This window comes from Sturnus vulgaris, chromosome 6 (assembly GCF_052056855.1).
Source record: "Sturnus vulgaris isolate bStuVul1 chromosome 6, bStuVul1.hap1, whole genome shotgun sequence".
Taxonomy (NCBI): domain Eukaryota; kingdom Metazoa; phylum Chordata; class Aves; order Passeriformes; family Sturnidae; genus Sturnus; species Sturnus vulgaris.
The window spans coordinates 9,844,330-9,860,949 of record NC_142248.1 but is presented as its reverse complement, the minus strand read 5'-3'; the positions used below and the strand labels follow the sequence as shown (position 1 = coordinate 9,860,949).

The window sequence follows — 16,620 nt, the reverse complement described above, 5'->3', positions numbered from 1 at the left end:
CTCCAACCATAATGTCCAAAATCCTGCTTGGGTCAGCATCTCCAGGACTTCAGCTCTATTCTTCTGTCATAACAAACAAGGTCTCGTGTCCCACCCTGTCCTTTCTTCCGCTAGAAGGGTGTTTAAGCTCTTCTATGATTTACTAGCCCCCATCTTTGCAGAATGGCTCTCAGAGGTAAGTGAGGAGAAATCCTTTGACCCTGCACCTGCCCAGACTAAACATAAGCATTGAAGGACTGACCCTGGACTGTAGTGAAAGTCTGGGACTGAGAGGAGGGGAGAAAGCAGGAGCTGCCTTCTTACCATTCTCCAGAGCTGGCTTGGCACAGAGATGTCTGTGTCCTTCTGAGCTCCATGTCACCATGTCATGCCATGCTCAGCAAGTGCCACATAGTTTACAAGCAGGTGGAAAACTGACATGGAAGATCTTGGTGCCATGTCCACTGCCATGGCAGACAGAGGCTGGATGAGCTGTCCTGCCTCTGGTCCGGGCCTTGGGGACCCTGGGGTGCAGAACTCTGCTAGGGGAAGATTTTTGGGCAGGAACTGTCGGTCACCCCCTGTCTGCACTCCCACGTATATAGAAGGCCCTTTTCCCCCCTTGCAAGGTCTTCAGTGCAAGCTGTGAGCAAATTGCTCTCTAATACTGCAGTAATGGGAACTAATGGGAAACCTTATTAGTGCCTGCAGAGCAGGAGGGGACCAGAAGCTGACTCACCTCCAGCACTTGTTATTCGTGTGGTGGGTGGCAAGCAGGAGCCAGGGTGGCAGAGACCTCCCCAGGTGTCCTGTGTCCATGAGCCTTGCCACGAGCTGAGGCAATGTGCAGCCCTCCTGGTCCTCATTCTGTACCCAGGGCTGTTCATTGAGGCACCAGGCAGAGCTGGGAGGGTCTCTGCCCTGATGGCACAGAGGATGAGGAATTACTGTGCCAAGCAGAACAGGATTTTTTCCTCTTAGCTGTCTTCTCCAGATGTGCACGGTGCATTTTGCAAACAGATTAGCCAGCTGCAATTTTCCAGCCTCCCCAGGGGAGTAAGGGACCATATTGCAACCTAAATTATCCGACTGAATTTGTTCCAGAAGTATCCAAGGTTGCTAGGGATTTTATATACCCTGCCCATCCCACCCCAGCCACCCCAAGCAGGTGCTCAGCTGACATGCTGCAGCCCTTACACAAAGCTCCTCTCTTCTACACAATCCTCACAAGGGGTCTCTTTGCAAGGGACTTTGCCCTGCCCAATGCAGGCTTTGCAGAATCCTTTCTGAGATTCTGAGAGGTTGGAGGGAATGCAACAGCAACCCACAGGCCAGCAGCAAAGGAAGAAATGGTGCTTGGGATGAGCAGTTTCCTTTACCTTGTGTTTTGGACGGCCAAGCAAAGGGAAGGAGAAATGAGAGAGAAAGTGCCTGAGGGTGGAAATCTGCTTATTCTGTCCTGTGACACTCATGTAGTTTCAGGTCTGGCTGCTTCCTCAGGCGGGTCAGGTGGTGATGGAACTGTTACCCAGAGGTGGGCTAAGCTTCCATCCTGTGTCACTCCTGCAGCATGGGAAGTCCTAGAGCACTGACAGAAATCCCCTTGCTGTGCTGTCTAGCTCTGGAGACACTTACTGAAGCCTGGCACAGAGTTTGGAGGACCTCCTCCATGGGATAAGGGCATCACAGTTGTCCTCAATGTCAGCTGAAGGTTGGAGGCCCCAGACTCCTTACTGCCAACCTGCCGGCTCCTGCTGGGACCCATTAGTCATCACGAGGGGCAGGCAGCATAAGCTGCTATATAAAGGCTTTGAAATGAGCAGAAATGATATTAATCCCATGGAAATAAAGTTCCTTCCATAAATAGCTGCCACGGTGTATGGAGGCGCCTTGGGCGGGTGGAAGAGAGCTCAGCACTCAGGTTATATTTAGGGCTTTGAGTAGCAGTTTTGTGCCAAACTTATTAATGATGCTGGCTTGTGCACCAGATTTGCACATTCTGGGACAATTTTCCCAGTAGGGAGGTGCCACTGCAATGCCAGAAGGACCCAATGCCCTCTGTCACCACAGCAAACTTGGAGCAAACACCAGGGCTGTGTGCCTCAATCCCAAGACAATCACTTTGGCCAAGGTGAGTCCAAAGTCAGCTCCTGCTTGCCTTGAGTGTCTCCACCAAGGTTTTGTGGTGGGGCAGGATCATCTCTAGATCCCAGAGTGGGGTATCTCCAGTGGCAATAGGGCAAGCTAGAGACTGGAAGAACTTTGCTGTAGGGAAAGCCGACCTGGAGCCAGAGAGGCCTGGGATAGGTGGTGGAAGGTCAGAGCAGCACCCTGCAACCTCTCGTGAGCAATTGTGGGCTCCCTCTCAATTTCATCATTGTTTTCAGGGTGATGCTTGCAGCAGTAGCCTTTGTCACTGTCACTGCTCCTGGCAACCCAGCCCGGAGGGGTGTTTACCCAGAAAGGAAACCACAAGCGCACAAAAGCTCCTGTACGAGCTCTCCGCAGGCTCCGTCTATGGGGCGGGGGACGTGCCAGGTGTCAGACTCGTACCCTTCGGCTCTCGGTCACGTCCGGAGGTAGCGCTCGGACCAGCCCACGCACCAGCGGGCTCCACACAGCCATCTCTGGCAGCGGGAAGAGGGGGTCCTGTGTCCCGCTGTGCCTTCCCAGCCCGCTAGGGAGATGTGAGGCACCTCGGCTGTTCAGCGCGGTCCCCGGCTGGCAGATAGAACGCAGCTAATGCAACTCACAGGCTGTTCTCTGCCAGGCAGCTAAATATAACCCGCGGAGTGGAGCAGAGGGGGCTGCTTTGTAATGTAAATAGCAAGGGAGCGTGGTCATAGAGCAGGCACGCCGGAGGGGAGAGCTGGCAGGAGCTGCTGGAGAGAGGGAGGTAGGAGCCCTGAGGGGCCCAGGGGAAGATGGTTGCAATTCTCTGTCTTCTCCTCCTTTTGCCTTCAGATGTGGGCTCTGGATGTTTGTGAAGTCCCAGAACAGCTTGGGCAGCGCAAGGGCCGAGGAGAAGGAAAGGAGAGCCTCCACTGTCAGCAGGAAGAAAGGGACAGAGAGGGGATCTCTTTCCTCCGAGTCCTGCCTACTGGCCTTTTAATCGTGTTAGCCCTGCTCTGCAGAGCAGCATAATCAAATTCCCATTCGTTTCCAGCAAGCCAAGCCCGCTCCACTCTGACAGAGACATCTGTCTCCACATCCCTCTGCACAGCAGGAGAGAAGAGATGGGTGGCACGGCCAGAGGGAAGTGCTAGAAATGAGCAGTTGGCTCCTCACAGACTTTGGTTGGGGATGACAAGCATCTCACTATCCCCTGTCTTGACTCTTTCAGAACCAGGGACAAGCTCTGCTGGGCCCCACTGTCAGACACAGGCTCTAGTACATGGCACAGGGGTGGGATGGATTTGGAGTGGCATGATTCTGTGCTTGGAGCACAGTACTGGCGTGTGTTCACCCTAGTTCTGGATCTCATTCTGGATGTTCCTATGTGCAAGGCAGTGGTGAACTGGATATGGGACTGTGTGTAACAAGAGGTTAAAAACATCCAAAGAAGCAGTTCTGGAGAAACACTGAGTTTGTGCACTGTGTAGGGACATACCTGCAGCATGCCAGGGAGGGATGGTATAATGCAGCCCCAAGCTCCATCTTAAACGAGATATACTCCCTGGTTTAAATTGACCCAAGACCCTGCTGCTGCCAGGGGGGATGCTCCTGCCCTTCCTCCTGCTGTGGTTTTTCCACATCCGGCAAACCAGGTCAGCTTTCTGAGGCAGTATTACACAGCCTCCCTCCCCTGTTTGTCTCCACAGCCAGAGCCTCTGCCTTGCATGTGGTGCTAGGTGTGCAGAGGGACCATAGGGTGGGAGTCCCCGACTAGACCAGCAGGGAGGTTGTTAGGGACACTGACCAGTATTAGGGGCAATGCCAATCTGCATCCAAACACTGCTGAGTGGGGAGAGCTGGGATCCCTGAACCAAGAGCCATCCCTTCCCCTGACCACTCTCTCCCTTACCTCATCCCTGTTCACAATGAAACCCGCAGGCAGGTATCCTGCTTCAGTTTGGCTGAAGCAGACAGCTTAATCCTTTCAGTACCAGGGTGCTGCACAAACTAGCATGAAGACAAGGGTGCCAGTTCACAGCAATATCCAGCACAGCGATCCACATCCCTCTCCTGTGCTGCCTACAGAGAAGGCTGTGCAGCAGGGTTTGTCTCCTCTGGTCTCCTGACCAAGAACAGCCAGGACTGGGATTTCTAGGGGTTCCTCCACAGTTTTGCACCAAGCTCAAGGGACAGAACTGTGAAAGGACACATGGGCACAGCACACAGAGGATGGTGAAGGACCCAGGGCAGGGTGTGTTACTTCTCCAACAGCCCCACCAAGCCCCGGTACTCCTGATGCTCCTGGGTAAGAGGACTAGACATCAACACCACAAGACAGAGCATGAAACATGAAAGGGAAATGTCTGCAGGCAGGGAGAAAACGCAACTAACCCATCATGGCATGCAAAGCAGCGGGGATGACGAACCCTTTCCGCAATAACAAAACTCTCCCCTCCCTGATCTGTGAGCTAGAGTTAGGCATCCAGGACCTGCCTTTTCCTCTCTCTGCACAGTAATTAATGCAGTGAGTTGTGTTCAGTTTTAGAGCTTGCCTGGTGAGATCAAGGTCTGCCAATGTTTTTTTTCCTTTTGATGATGGAGTTTAAAGCAAGACCATGTGCCCCTTTAGAAATGCCATCTGTGCAGGCTGCCAGGACTAGCTTTGCTTGCTTGCTTTTCTCTGGCCCATACAAGCTGACCATAGACCCTCTTGGTGATCTGAAGCTTTCCTGGAGCCAGTGCTTACCAAATAGCATCTGTTTGTGACGAGCTGGGGTTTTTGGAGGTGGGGACAAGCCAGGCCTGCAGGCTTAGGCTGTGTCGCCCCATACTGGGGGATGGATGATGAATGTCAGGCTGTTTCTCCATTCTTTGGAGGCTGGCTGGGAGCCTCCTAGAGGCTTCCACTTTTCACGCTGCCCATTCCTGGTTTACCAAAGCGTTTTTTCAATGAACTGCAGTGAAGATTGAGCAGATGCTGGAGGTTGTTTTCAGACCTGCCACACAGGGAGGACAAACACACCCAGAAGTTGTGAGTGCTGTGGTGCCCTGCAGGGTGAGGATGTGCATGGCCCAGGGTGGGTAGCAGGACAACCCCACCGTCATGGCCTGATGTGCATGGCGGTGCTGGGGCAGTTTTGGGAGAGGGGGCTGTCTCAAATCTGGGGGCATTCAAAGAACCACCCAGCAAGGGAGGTGCGGCTCGTCGGCGCGCAGCCCAGCGTGCCAGGACGTGCTCCTGCTTGCTGAGGGTGCGCACGAGGCTTCACTGGAGACGACCCGGCAGAGGAGGCGGCCAGCGCTTTGGGAAGAAGGCTGCGCAGCCGGCTGCGATGACAGCCGCCCTCACACTTCCAGGAAGTGCAGAGAGAGGAACCAGGTGGAGGGTGCAAACAAAGCCGGGGCCCCGGCCGGGCGGCGGAGCACTGCCAGGGACCTGCCCTCGGGATGACTCCGGAAAGCGGCTGCCGAGGGAGGAAGAGCGAGAGTGAACCCCGCGCTGGCTGAGCGCATCAGCTCATGCTGCGGCAGATGTGGCGGCATCGCTCCTGGGACGTTCCCCAGAGCCCTCCGGGGGACGTAGATATAAGGTACCCACCGAGCTGGGCTCTGCCACCTTCCTCTTACTGTTGGGGGGTTAAGGTGCTGTGGCGGGTGCTGACAGCCCATGATTCGGGGAATGGGGGAAAGGCTTCCTGTGCTCGCCCAGAACCTTGCCCGCAATCTCCTCCTCTTCTCTGAGTGCCTGGGCTTGCGCAGCACAACCTCCCAGCCAGGATGTCAGAGGGCCGCGCGAGTGCTTTTGACGCCAAGCCTGTGAGCACAGCGGGCCAGCCAGGTTTTGCCTGGGCTGTCGGTTTCTGGGAAGCCGGCAAGTGTCCCCATCCCCACTAGCCCTCCTGGAAACGGCTGGTGTTTGAGGTTGCCAGTGGGACTTGCCCCAGGGCGTTAAGGGTCGGCAGGTGCACCGTGCAGCGGGCAGCCAGGGCCCTGTCCTGGCAGCCTCCTCAGTCCTGGCTTTCAGCCTTGCTCCGCATCCTTGGGAAGTGGAGAAGCTGCCATTGCGGCCGGCACATTTTCCACGCGACGGAGGGCTGGGAGAGCTGCTCTTTGCCTGGACTGGCAGCCATGGCGAGCAGGCCAGTCCCTGCCGCTGCCCGCTGAGCCAGCTGGGTTCAGGGAGAAGCGAGGCAGGCACTCACCGGGCTGGGTAAGAGCCTCGGTGCTGGCCTCGGCGACAAGGCCAGCGGTGGCTCCTGGTCCCCGGAGAGGGCGGTGGCGGCGGCGGCAGGGCTGTTGGCTCCGTCCCCTCCGTCCGGCGGTGAACAATGGGAGGCGGAGGCGGAGGCAGGGGGAGGCTCCGCTTCTGCCGCCGAGCCTCTTCCGAGCGCGGGGCGGCGGCGGGGCTGACACGCGGCTTCCTGAGGTGGCGGCGCCGGGCGCGGGGCCACGGGACGGGCTCCGCCGCCAGCCCCGATCCCCGCGCTCGGCAGGCGGCGCTGGCGGCGCGGCCCCGGTGCACCGGTGAGCGGCCGCACTTCCTGCCCGCCTGCCCGTAGCCCCGGTGGGGCGGGAGCCTGAGCCGGCCGCGCCCCCCGCCCGCCCCCGGTGCCCTCCCCTGGCTCGGAACCGCGGTGGCGGCGGCGCCGAGCCCTGAGCTCGGCCATGCAGGCGGCTCTCCCCCCGCCGTCCGGCGGCTCGCCCTCCTCCGCCTCCTCCGACACCACCGCCGCCGCCGCCACAGCCGACTCCCCCGGGGCGTCAGGAGGCGCCGAGCCCGAATGGGGGCCGCCGCCGCCGCCTCCGCTGGGCCGCCGCCACAGCAACAAGCGCTTCACTGGCCTCAAGCTCTTCGGGCGCAGGTGAGCGGCGGGCGGTGCGGGCGGCGGGACGGCGGGTCCCGCCGGGCGGGCGAGCTCCGGTACCTGGCGGCGGAGCGGGGCCGGAGAGAGCTAGGCTCGCGGGCAAGGGCTGCCTGTAGGCGGCTGGAGCATCCGGAACGGAGGTGGCGGAGCACCGGCTCCCAAAGAGCCTCCCGCCGCCGGGCCGTCAGCAGCCGCCTCACCAGGCCCGGTCGAGGGGCTGACCTCTGAGCAGCCGCAGGGGAATGCGGGACAGGGTGTGGGGATGGAGCGGAGTTTGCTTTTCCCTCCTTTCAAGCTCTTGGCACGAGTGATGGGAAGTTGGGGAGCATTACCCTCGCTGCGCGCGCTGTCATCCCCTGGAATCGGAGCCTCGTCTCTGGGGGATTCTCTTCCACCCGCCCAGAACTGCCTGTTTCCATCCCCGCACGCCCGTCCCGTGCTTCGCCTGCGACACTGGCAGTCCTGCCGCGCCGGGGCATGGCTGTGCTCGTCCTGTACTGCCGACTGGTATCCCGGCTTTGCATGCATCCATCCCAGAGCCACTCGGCTGCTTGTGTCTCCCTTAGCCTTTCTGCCTCGTGTTGATTTAGACAGTGTAAGCGAAGTACCTCGAAGTACCAGAGCCTGGTACCTCTGCCATCCGGAGGTCTTTGAAAACGCTGAATAACTGAGGTCTGAAGGAACTTCTGGAGATTGCCTGGTCCACGCTGCTGTCTCAAAGCAGGATCTAATTTGATCAGGCTACTGATGTTGAGTTTTGACTGTTGCCAGGGTGTAGAGAACACAGCTTCCATGGGCACGCACTCCTGTGCTTCAGTTACTCAGGATTTTTTTCCTCTAATAAGTATTCAGTTTCCCTTGTTGCAGCATGTGCCTGGTCTCTCTCAAGTTGTCACCGTGCACGTCTGGGCAGCATCTGACCCAGTCTTCTCTGTACCCTCCCATCAGGTTGCTGAAGATAGTAATAATGTTCCCCCTCAAACTTTTCTGCAGGCCAAACTGCCCCCATTATCTCATCCTCTCCTTGTACTTGATAACTCTTGCTCCCAGCTTTGTTGGTGGTCCTGTGATAAACTTTCTACATCTCACGGGTATTTTTGGCATATGGGAGCAGTTGAAGCAGGATGCAGTACCACCAGAGTGGTATTACACGTGCTGAATGGGGGGGAAAGGCTCCAATTTCAGCCTCCACATCCAAGCCGGACCTGGGAGTGGATGGCTTGCAAGGTCACTCCACCAAAGAGCAGTGTTCTCTGCTCTCGTTTCAGAGCTGTCGGCAATGGCTGCCTTGAGCTCCTCGCAGTCTCTGGCCTGTTCCCAATACTGTGTGGCATCTCCCTCTGAGTCTTGGGACTTCACGCTGCTGTTACTGCAATGTAGATCAGAGCCAAGGGGAAGTTCTCCACGTGTGAACAACCTTTGGCAGTGTGGACACACGGGGAGAGGCGAAGTGGGATGGCAGGAAAAGCTGGAGGAGGCCAGCAGGCCCGCCAGGACAGCTGGAAATGGCCACTGGGTTGTTTAGTGCATTCTCACCCTTCTGTTGCTGATGGAGGGACCCAGTTCCCTCTGTCTCAGTGTGATGAATGCAACACACAGAGCTGCAGGGTAGTGAGGGGAGATTCCCGTGGACCTCTGAGACTGTAGAGGCTCCCACACACACCAGTGGGAGGTAAACTCGATGGGAAATCATGCAGGATAATTGGCTGCACGCCACTGAATTCATGCCCACCTGAGCGTTGGAGCAGAGGATGGCATGAAGTTTCTTCACCTCTAAGGGAATTATAAGGGAAGGCTGTGCTACTCTTCCTTTTGTCAAGAAACACAGCCAGCCCCTACCCACGGAATGTTTTCCAACAGCCATCAGTGAGGAAATTTGCACCTGCTTCTATTCTGAGCTTTATTCAGAGCCATATGTAGCTGGGAAACCAGTCTAGAGGAAGCTTAGGTAGTGGGGAGGAATGTGCTCACTGGCACGAGTGCTTCTCTGGAGAGCCCTGGCTTCAAGGAGGGAGGTCTCCTGAAGTGGACACCCTGTGCTGGACTCTGCCTGTAGCAGCATTGGGAGGCGTGCCCAGGGGAAGCAGGGGTCTGCAAAATGGCAAGAGACCCTGTCGTGTCCCCAGGGCAGGTGAGCCCTCAGGGGTTTTGGAGCCCCTAAGCCCTGGACTCTGGTGGTATGATACATTAGTCCCGTGTTTTGCAAGCAGGCTTATTTCTGTATCTTGTAATTGCCTTACAAGAGGGTGGAGTAATTGGCTCTAGAGCTGACGGAGACAAGTGCACAATACATGCATCCGGGCTGTGGATGGGTAATTCTTTTAATTGGGCTGATAAAGAGATTGGGGCTGATCAGATAAGAGGTGGTTAGGATTAAATTGCCTTTCTAGGTGCCCTGTTTCTTGTGGTATGAGTGAACTGCACAGTTTACCCTTTCCAGGGAGGAACTGGGGAAGGAGTCTCAGTGCTGGGGATACTGCCTGTTTCTTGCTCGCCCCCGTGCCAGTGAAGTGGGATGCCAGTGAAATGGATCTTCCCTGTGCGCTTCAGAGCTTCTGTAACAAATCCCACTTCAAAGGAAGTATGTGTAATGGCTGGTGCGATAGCATAAGCAGGGACCATAGACACCAGTGGGGCAGCTGGCAAGTGGTAGTCCAGCAGAGTATGGGACCAGATTTTTGGCTGTGAACCTTTGGCAGGTCTTGTGCTGGAGCCTTCAGGTGAGCCTGGAGGTGCCTGCCACTGCCCCAGGAAAGGTCTGTGGGTGGCACAGCCTGTGGGTAAACGGCACTCAAGAAACTGAGCCGAGCACCCGCCTACATCTTTCTGGGACGTCACTTGTCACTGTCTTTCTTGCAGCTTGATGCTTACACCCATGTGAAAGCTGAGAACGATGTGCCACTGGGACAGCAGCCCAGCCTTCCCCACCTCTGCTGTGTGGGGGGTGCTCTCGAAGCTGCTGGCCCTTGGGCCCACTTTCCCCTGTGCAGGTGCAGTAGAGAGGCTTCGAAGTGGGGGTAAGCCCCAGGTGCCCTGGGGGAAGAGCAGATGGTAGTGAGGAGCCTGGTTTGTGCTCTGCAGGCTGGCAGGCTAAGAGCAGTGTTTCCCTCGGGACAAGCTTTTTCATGAGGCACCTTGCTGCCAGCTAGCTGTTGAGCAATCATCTTCCTACTTCTCCTCCATGCGTGCAGATTTTGTGTGTCTCTAGCTCTGAAACCCTCCAGCCTCTGCTCCCCGTCCTGCTCAGAGGTGATGGATGGGTAGCTTTAGCTGGGCCTGGGCCAGTGAGGGAATCCCCAGCTGTCCTCTGCAGTGACACTTGGGGTTGTTTGCAGGGCAGATGGGATGTGCCGAGAGAATTGTTTCCGCTGCTGAGTTTGCTCTGTTATCTCTGCTCAGGGCCTGACCTCCTGTGGGGCTGCTCAGGGACTTCTTTTCTCAGTGGGGAAAAAATAAAGCACTGGGCATGCTGAGCAGCCGTACCTGTTGGCAGCTAATGCGGCTTCACAGCGGATCCAGGCTGGGACAGCTGCCAGCTCACAGTGGGGCTGTGGAATAGGGCAGGGAAGGATCAGCATGGGGGGTCTGACTGCTTCCACGGCTGAGGTCCTCCGTGGTGTGGACCCTACCTGCCACCTGCCTTGTCTCTCCAGTCCCAGGCACCCACTGGCAGCTCTCAAGATCGGAGCAGGAGCTGCCACAGTGACATGTGCCTGCTCAGAGAAGGTGTCAGAACCTTTAATTATAGCATCAAAAAATGGTTTAGGTTGGAAGGGACTTTAAAGATCATCCGGTTCCAAGGTTCCAACCCCCCCCACCATGGGCAGGGACACCTTCCGCTAATCTTCTTAGGAGTTGGAGCATCCTTTCCAGGAAACCCTGTAATCTGCTCAAGGGGCTGAAAGGAGGGCGGATGATGGACTGTTTTCCTCCTATGAACAAAAACAATAGGAAGGGAGTCAGGCACTGGGAGTGGACACAGGTCTTTGAAAGGATACAGCATGGAAATGGGAGAGGCAGAGCTGTGGGTGGTGCAAGCAGGGAGAGTTTGTGAGCTGTTTGATTGTGTGAGACCTCTTGGGGACCAAGGAGATGCTGGTAAGGGGAGGCCAGCCCTCTGCAGTGGGGGCGATGCTCTCATGAAAGGCAACCTGAGCTCTGGCAGGTGGTGGGAGACACAGTGTAGGATTTCCTTCGCTCATCATCGTGCAGTGCCTGGGGAGCAGATAGTCTCCCCAGAGACTCAGCAAAGCTTCTAAATTTAACTTGCAGCTCTGCTCTTAGTGGAGCTCGTTTTTCTTTTTCCCAGGTAACTCAGGAGCTTCAGCTCACAGAGTTATCTCTCAGCCATGCATTCACTTGTTTGCTGGTACTTTTAAATCAATGCTGACTTTGAGATGCTGAGTAGAGCAAGGGCTGCAAGCTAAGACTCCTTGACCCTTGGGCCCACAAACAATCTTTGGAAGAGATAGGGTACTGGCAGGAGATGGATGGCTTCTGCTGTAGACTTTTGGAGGTAGGGACTCTGGTGTAGATCTGGCTTGGCAGCATGGGTTAGATGTGGAAATAAGGGAAACCTGTCCTGCTGGTTCTTGAAGTGGCACCAGGCTCTGGGATAATAAGTGGCTCTGCTCTGTCTTTGCACTCCTGAGCTTTCCCTAGGCCAGCTCTCCAGTAATACAAAAGTATACTCTGTATTTCTGTTGCAACTTGCAGATCCAGCAGCAGCTGCAGTCTGTGTTTGGGAGCTGGAAGGCTTTATTCTTCTCCCCATCAGGATGCCAGGTGGAGGGTGAAGCTCTGCCAAAGCAAGCAGAGAGGCTGTGCTGGCCAGGCCGGTGCCCAGCCGGGATGCAGTCCTGTCCACAGCAGACATAAGTGTTAGACCCAGTGCTGTTCTCCTCCTGCCTGCAGTTTAGGGCTTGATGCCTCAGGGTGCTAATTTTGTACTTAACTGTGAACTCTGCCCTGAAGGGAAGCTCTCCGTCATTGTGCCAAGATGAGGAGCTGAGAGGATCTCTTCCCATTCCATGCTGTCCCAGACAGTAGGAGTTAATGGGCCTCCTGTCTCAGCCCTGGCTGCCAGGCAGGTTGTGCTGTCTGGGTTAGGCTTTTAATTCCAGTTTCTACCTGGGACCATTGCTCCCGTGCCTGGAAGTAGACTGGCTGAGCTATGCCCAACTGACAGCTGTCAGCCCTTCCCAGTGGTTCAGGGCCTGGAGAAATGAGCTAAGCTTGCCCCATCTCAGAGAAGCTGCCCAGCTGTGAGAATTGGAGACCTGTCTCTGGCGAGACTGCAGGATGCTGCCCAAGCTGTGGATGCAGGGTGGCAGGTACATGGCACTGGTGGGAAAGCCTTACTCTGGGAGCAGGCAGAGGTCTGGCTGGAGGTAGTCCCACTCTTTGGCTGCTGCCCTGTCCTCCACGTGCCCCGTGTTGGTGGGAGATTCCTTTGGTGCATCTCATGGGCTGTTGCTGGCTCCCTGACATTATTGCAGGATGCCAGCTTGTGGCAGGCTCCAGTCCCAGCCCCATGTGGGGGAACCCAGCCACGTGTGAAAATGTGAAAATCCCACCCAGCACCAACAGGCAAGAGCCTAGTGTTTGCCCTTTTCCCGGCTCCACTCACCCTGTCTCCCTTTCCCTGCTTCCCAGTGGCATCTCATCTCTTTGCAGGGCTGGAGCAGCCCTGGCTCCAGCAAATGCTATGGCTTTGAAGAAAGTCAAGTGTCCCAGCTAGCTGGCCCCGGAAGTCAGGGCAACTAACATAGAGCCTTCTTGCAGAGGGTTTTCCTCTTGTTTTGGTGCAGCTTGGCTTCCACAGGAAACGTGTGTACCATTGCTTGCTATTGTCAGCCCAGGTGTGGATCCAGAGCCAGAGAGCAGGGGGACTCCTTGCTGCCTTCTCCCCACTGGCTGTAGAGGGCCTCACCTCCACTCTAGGGCAGGACTCCCCAACGGGATAAGGATAGAGAATCACGGGGTAGAAGTACCCAAGGTGGCTTGGAGCCTCCTCCTGTGCTCCCCACCTCTGGCTGTGGCCTGTAGCCGTCCAAGAGATGGAGCAGGGGCCATGCAGGTGGCCACGTGCCATCCCCTATGTGTGAAAGTTCCCACTTGGTCCAATTATCTGTACATCGTCTTGCCTTGCCACCCTGGCTCTGGCCAGGAGCCTCTCAGATCCAGGGCTAAGCCTCTTACTGCCCAAGCTGGAGGTCACCACGTGAGGACATGGTGTGGGGCACTGCTGAAGTGTGGCAGAGATGAGGTGGGTGTTTTCTGCATTCTGTGTGAAATTTTGCACCCATGTGAAGCTGGAAGATGGCAAGGCTATGAAACTACAGGGCTCCTGTCTTGTGAGAGCTGCTGGGATGCATGGAAGGAGGTAACCTGCTCCCCAGTACAGCTCCTGGCAGGGTTGCAGGTTGGCATGGGACCAGGAGATGTTCCAGCAGAGGCTACTGCTGAGGATCCCCCACCTGGGTTCAAACAACATTATCCGCCCACAAGTTTTATTGTTTGAATGAGTGAGGAAGCAGATGGGGTGGGGATGAGTGTCAGAGAGGTCCCAATCATGGCACTTCCCATCTGCACTGGGTCACCAAGAGCTTTGCCACCTGGCTGGTGGTAGTCAGAGCTCCTAAGAGTTGGTGCCCAAACAGAGGGACCAGAGGGTTGGGAACAGGTGAATTGCTCTGCCCTGCCCAAACAATGATCCTCTGTGCAGGGTTGGAAAGTGCCTTCATGATTTATTTAAAATTCAAATCTATGCGTGGACCCTGCAGTCAATGTGAAAAAAGGCAGCCAGGAACCAGAGCAGCACAGGGAAGGAGTAAGGGAAGCAGGGCTCTCTTTCTGTGCCAGCCTGGCACTGGTCTCTGAATTGTGTGCCCTCTTACAGCTGGCTGGGTTGGGCTGGGTTAGTGTCACAGACACAGGAGTGTGGCGCTTCGTGTTTGCTGACTGGCTCTTTAGGGAAAAACGGTGCTGCTGACTCCAGCTTCATGGGCATGTTGCCTGCATTGACCTCCATGGCTAACAGCATGGGTGGTGGCATGAGTGCCATTTGAGCATCTGGGATCTGCCAGTACCAAAGCAAGGGGAGAGCATGTGTGGTGGAGAGATGGCACTGGGGCAGCAAAACTGGGGTGGGGGAGGATAGTGCTGTGTGCTGAGCAGCCAGGCATGTTCATGGCTTGCTGACCACTCTCTTTGTGTCCCTAGACTCCACCTGCCCCACAAAGGTGTCTTCCCTTGTCTCCAGGGCAGCCAGCCCAGCCGATGGGGATCCAGGAGGATAAAGCACCGACCAGCGGTGTATAAGTATGTCGTATTTTTACTGGCTTGCACAGGCTGTGCAGTCCCAGCAGCTGCTGCAATGTTTCTTTTTCAAGAGCTCTCCTCCCTCCCACCCACGTCTCACCCCACTTCACCCTCTTATGTCGGTTCTAACCAAGGCCACCAAAAGCCGAGCTGCTTGCCTCATGCCTGTGTCACTAACTTTGTTCTAGAGGGCAGCTTGCTGCTGGACTTTGATTCACTAACATGTCAGCTTCTGTTTTGCTGGAGTTTGGATTGAAGGTCAGTTGAGCTCTTCCTCCTCTATGTCCTAGCCAGTATGGGCATGAGCATCTAGACCCAGTGCATGCTGAGTGCTTGGAAGATCCAAGGTGACAGCACTGAGGGTGGTTTAGCTAAATGACTAAATTAAATAATAATAAATAATAAAACTTAGCTGAAGCAGTCTGAAATTCAGTAAAACTATGAGTGCCAGAAATGGTGGAAAAACAAGGCCTGGGAGACAATGACCATTTCTGGGACGTAGTTGCTGTGTGTGAGCCAATTCCTAGGCTTGCCATGGTGTTGGGGCTAATCAATACCTCACTCACAAGTGCTCCTGAGGAGATGTGAAGGTAGGGACAAGTCCCAGGTTCCATTCCTAGGCTCCCTATGCCTTGGTCTTTGTAGAGCAGCACATCAGCCTGATCAGGATTTGGTTGCACATGTGTAGGTGCTGCAGTAGAAGACCCTTACTGCTCTTCTTGGCTTCTGCTACACAGTTTCTCTTCATGGCATCCTGGGCCTTTCTGAGTTTGCCACTCAGTTCTCTCCTTTGCCTGATGTTGTAGACACAAAAATCTTGTCCCAGGGCTGCTTGGGAGTCCTGTGGTTGGGAGCAAGAGGCAGTGTGGCCAGTTAGTGCTCTGCAGAGGGGAGGCAGATGGGTTTTGGAAAGGTCCAAAGAGGCGTGGGTTGAACACCAGAGGGCACGGTCGCTCTTCGGAGCTCTGGTGCTCTGCTGTGCAACTCCAGCCCTTTCTCTGCAGCGGACTTCAGCTGGATGTTGTGACATGTCCCTTCTGCAGGGTTGCTGCCCTTGACTCATCGCTCCTGGTTTTGCTTTCCTCCCTTCTGCAAGAAAGGGTTTGGCAAAGCATCTGCATAGAGCTTTTTTTATGCTGCTGTGGCTGAAGTGGCTGGTGAGCTTCATGGCTTAAACTGGCCATCTGCAGCCATGGGCTGGCTGATGCTCAGAGGCAAGCCACTAGCCAAGGCAGCTGTCAGCCAGCTCCCCAGTGCACAGGCTTGTGTGTCCTGGTACCACTCAGAGCCTCACGGTGGCACCCACCCAATTTCTGCACCTGGAGCCTGGGTCACTCCTCCCACAACGCAAGTCTCTGGAGCACCCAGTGTCTCCGTGGGCATGGGAGGGAAGCAGAGCAAGGCAGCCCTGTGTTCCTGGTCTGTGCTAAAGTGCTTAGTCCATTCCAGAGAGGAGGAGAGTGGTCTGCTGTCTGCATGGGCATTGCTTCTTCCCCTCTCTGAAGGATGATGAGAGAAAAAAAGCACTGATTTTTGCCCATCAGTGATTCTGGCAAACGTGGGGATGTTAAGATGAAAGAAGAAAAGGAATTATGTAAGATCAGATATGCTGAGGGCATTTAGAACAAAAAGGGTGGAGGAGAAAAAACCCCAGCTTTTCCTCCTATCCTCCCACTTGTTGCAGTGGGACAAGCTGGCATTCAGCAAAGCCAACAAATAATAGATTTAACACTGTGAAAAGGAGTTACTTGAATTTTGATGTGAGATGTGGGAGAAGAAGACTTAGTCACTTGCTGCCATGAGGTGAAAAAGTGAAACCAAAGGTTAGACGTGATATCAGTAACAGGGTCACAGTTAAACCAACAAATGCCACTTGTGTGGCAAGTCAGCATGTGCTTTGCTTAGTCACAGGGTCATGATGAAGGCTTGGGAGGTATCTTTCCTGTCTCAGGCTTTGTGGTGTCGAGAGATCACTGGGGACTGGGCTTCTCAGGGATGCTGAGCGGTTCCCCCTGCAGACACCTGCAGGGGCTGCCACTTGTGGTGTGGTTTCAGGTGCGTGGGACCAGGATCTCCTCACATGGAAAGTCTTGCTCAGGGCTGCGTGGGCCTGGGGAGCCTCTTGGCCTGGAGCAGTGGTTTCTGCTTGAACACAGCAGACTGAAACCTGTGACAGCAGCCCTGGGAGCCACTGGTCTCCATCACAATTTATTCACCTGTCTGCATGTTAACAGGCTAAGGGCTTACTTAAGTCATGGGGTTAAGAGGAGAATGGCAGCAAGGTTTGCATGATGGAACTTAAGGAGAGGGTCTTTAGGATTCCTGCTCCTGCTGCCTC

The 16,620-nt window shown here is 55.5% G+C and overlaps 1 protein-coding gene across 6 annotated transcripts in view; it reads left to right on the top strand.

Annotated features, from left to right (window-relative positions):
- Positions 1-16,620, top strand: part of DGKZ (diacylglycerol kinase zeta) — a 53,532-nt gene that overhangs the window by 997 nt on the left and 35,915 nt on the right. For 2 of the 6 annotated variants that reach the window (XM_014881931.2, XM_088166906.1), the window contains exon 1: positions 6,726-6,956. The exons of 3 other annotated variants lie outside the window; for them this stretch is intronic. In XM_014881931.2, coding sequence (XP_014737417.2) covers positions 6,760-6,956 — 197 coding nt within the window. In that variant the 5' untranslated portion in view covers positions 6,726-6,759. Of the gene's footprint in view, positions 1-5,610; positions 5,685-6,725; positions 6,957-16,620 lie in introns of those variants that run through there. One more of the 6 variants, XM_088166908.1, reaches the window with a different exon arrangement.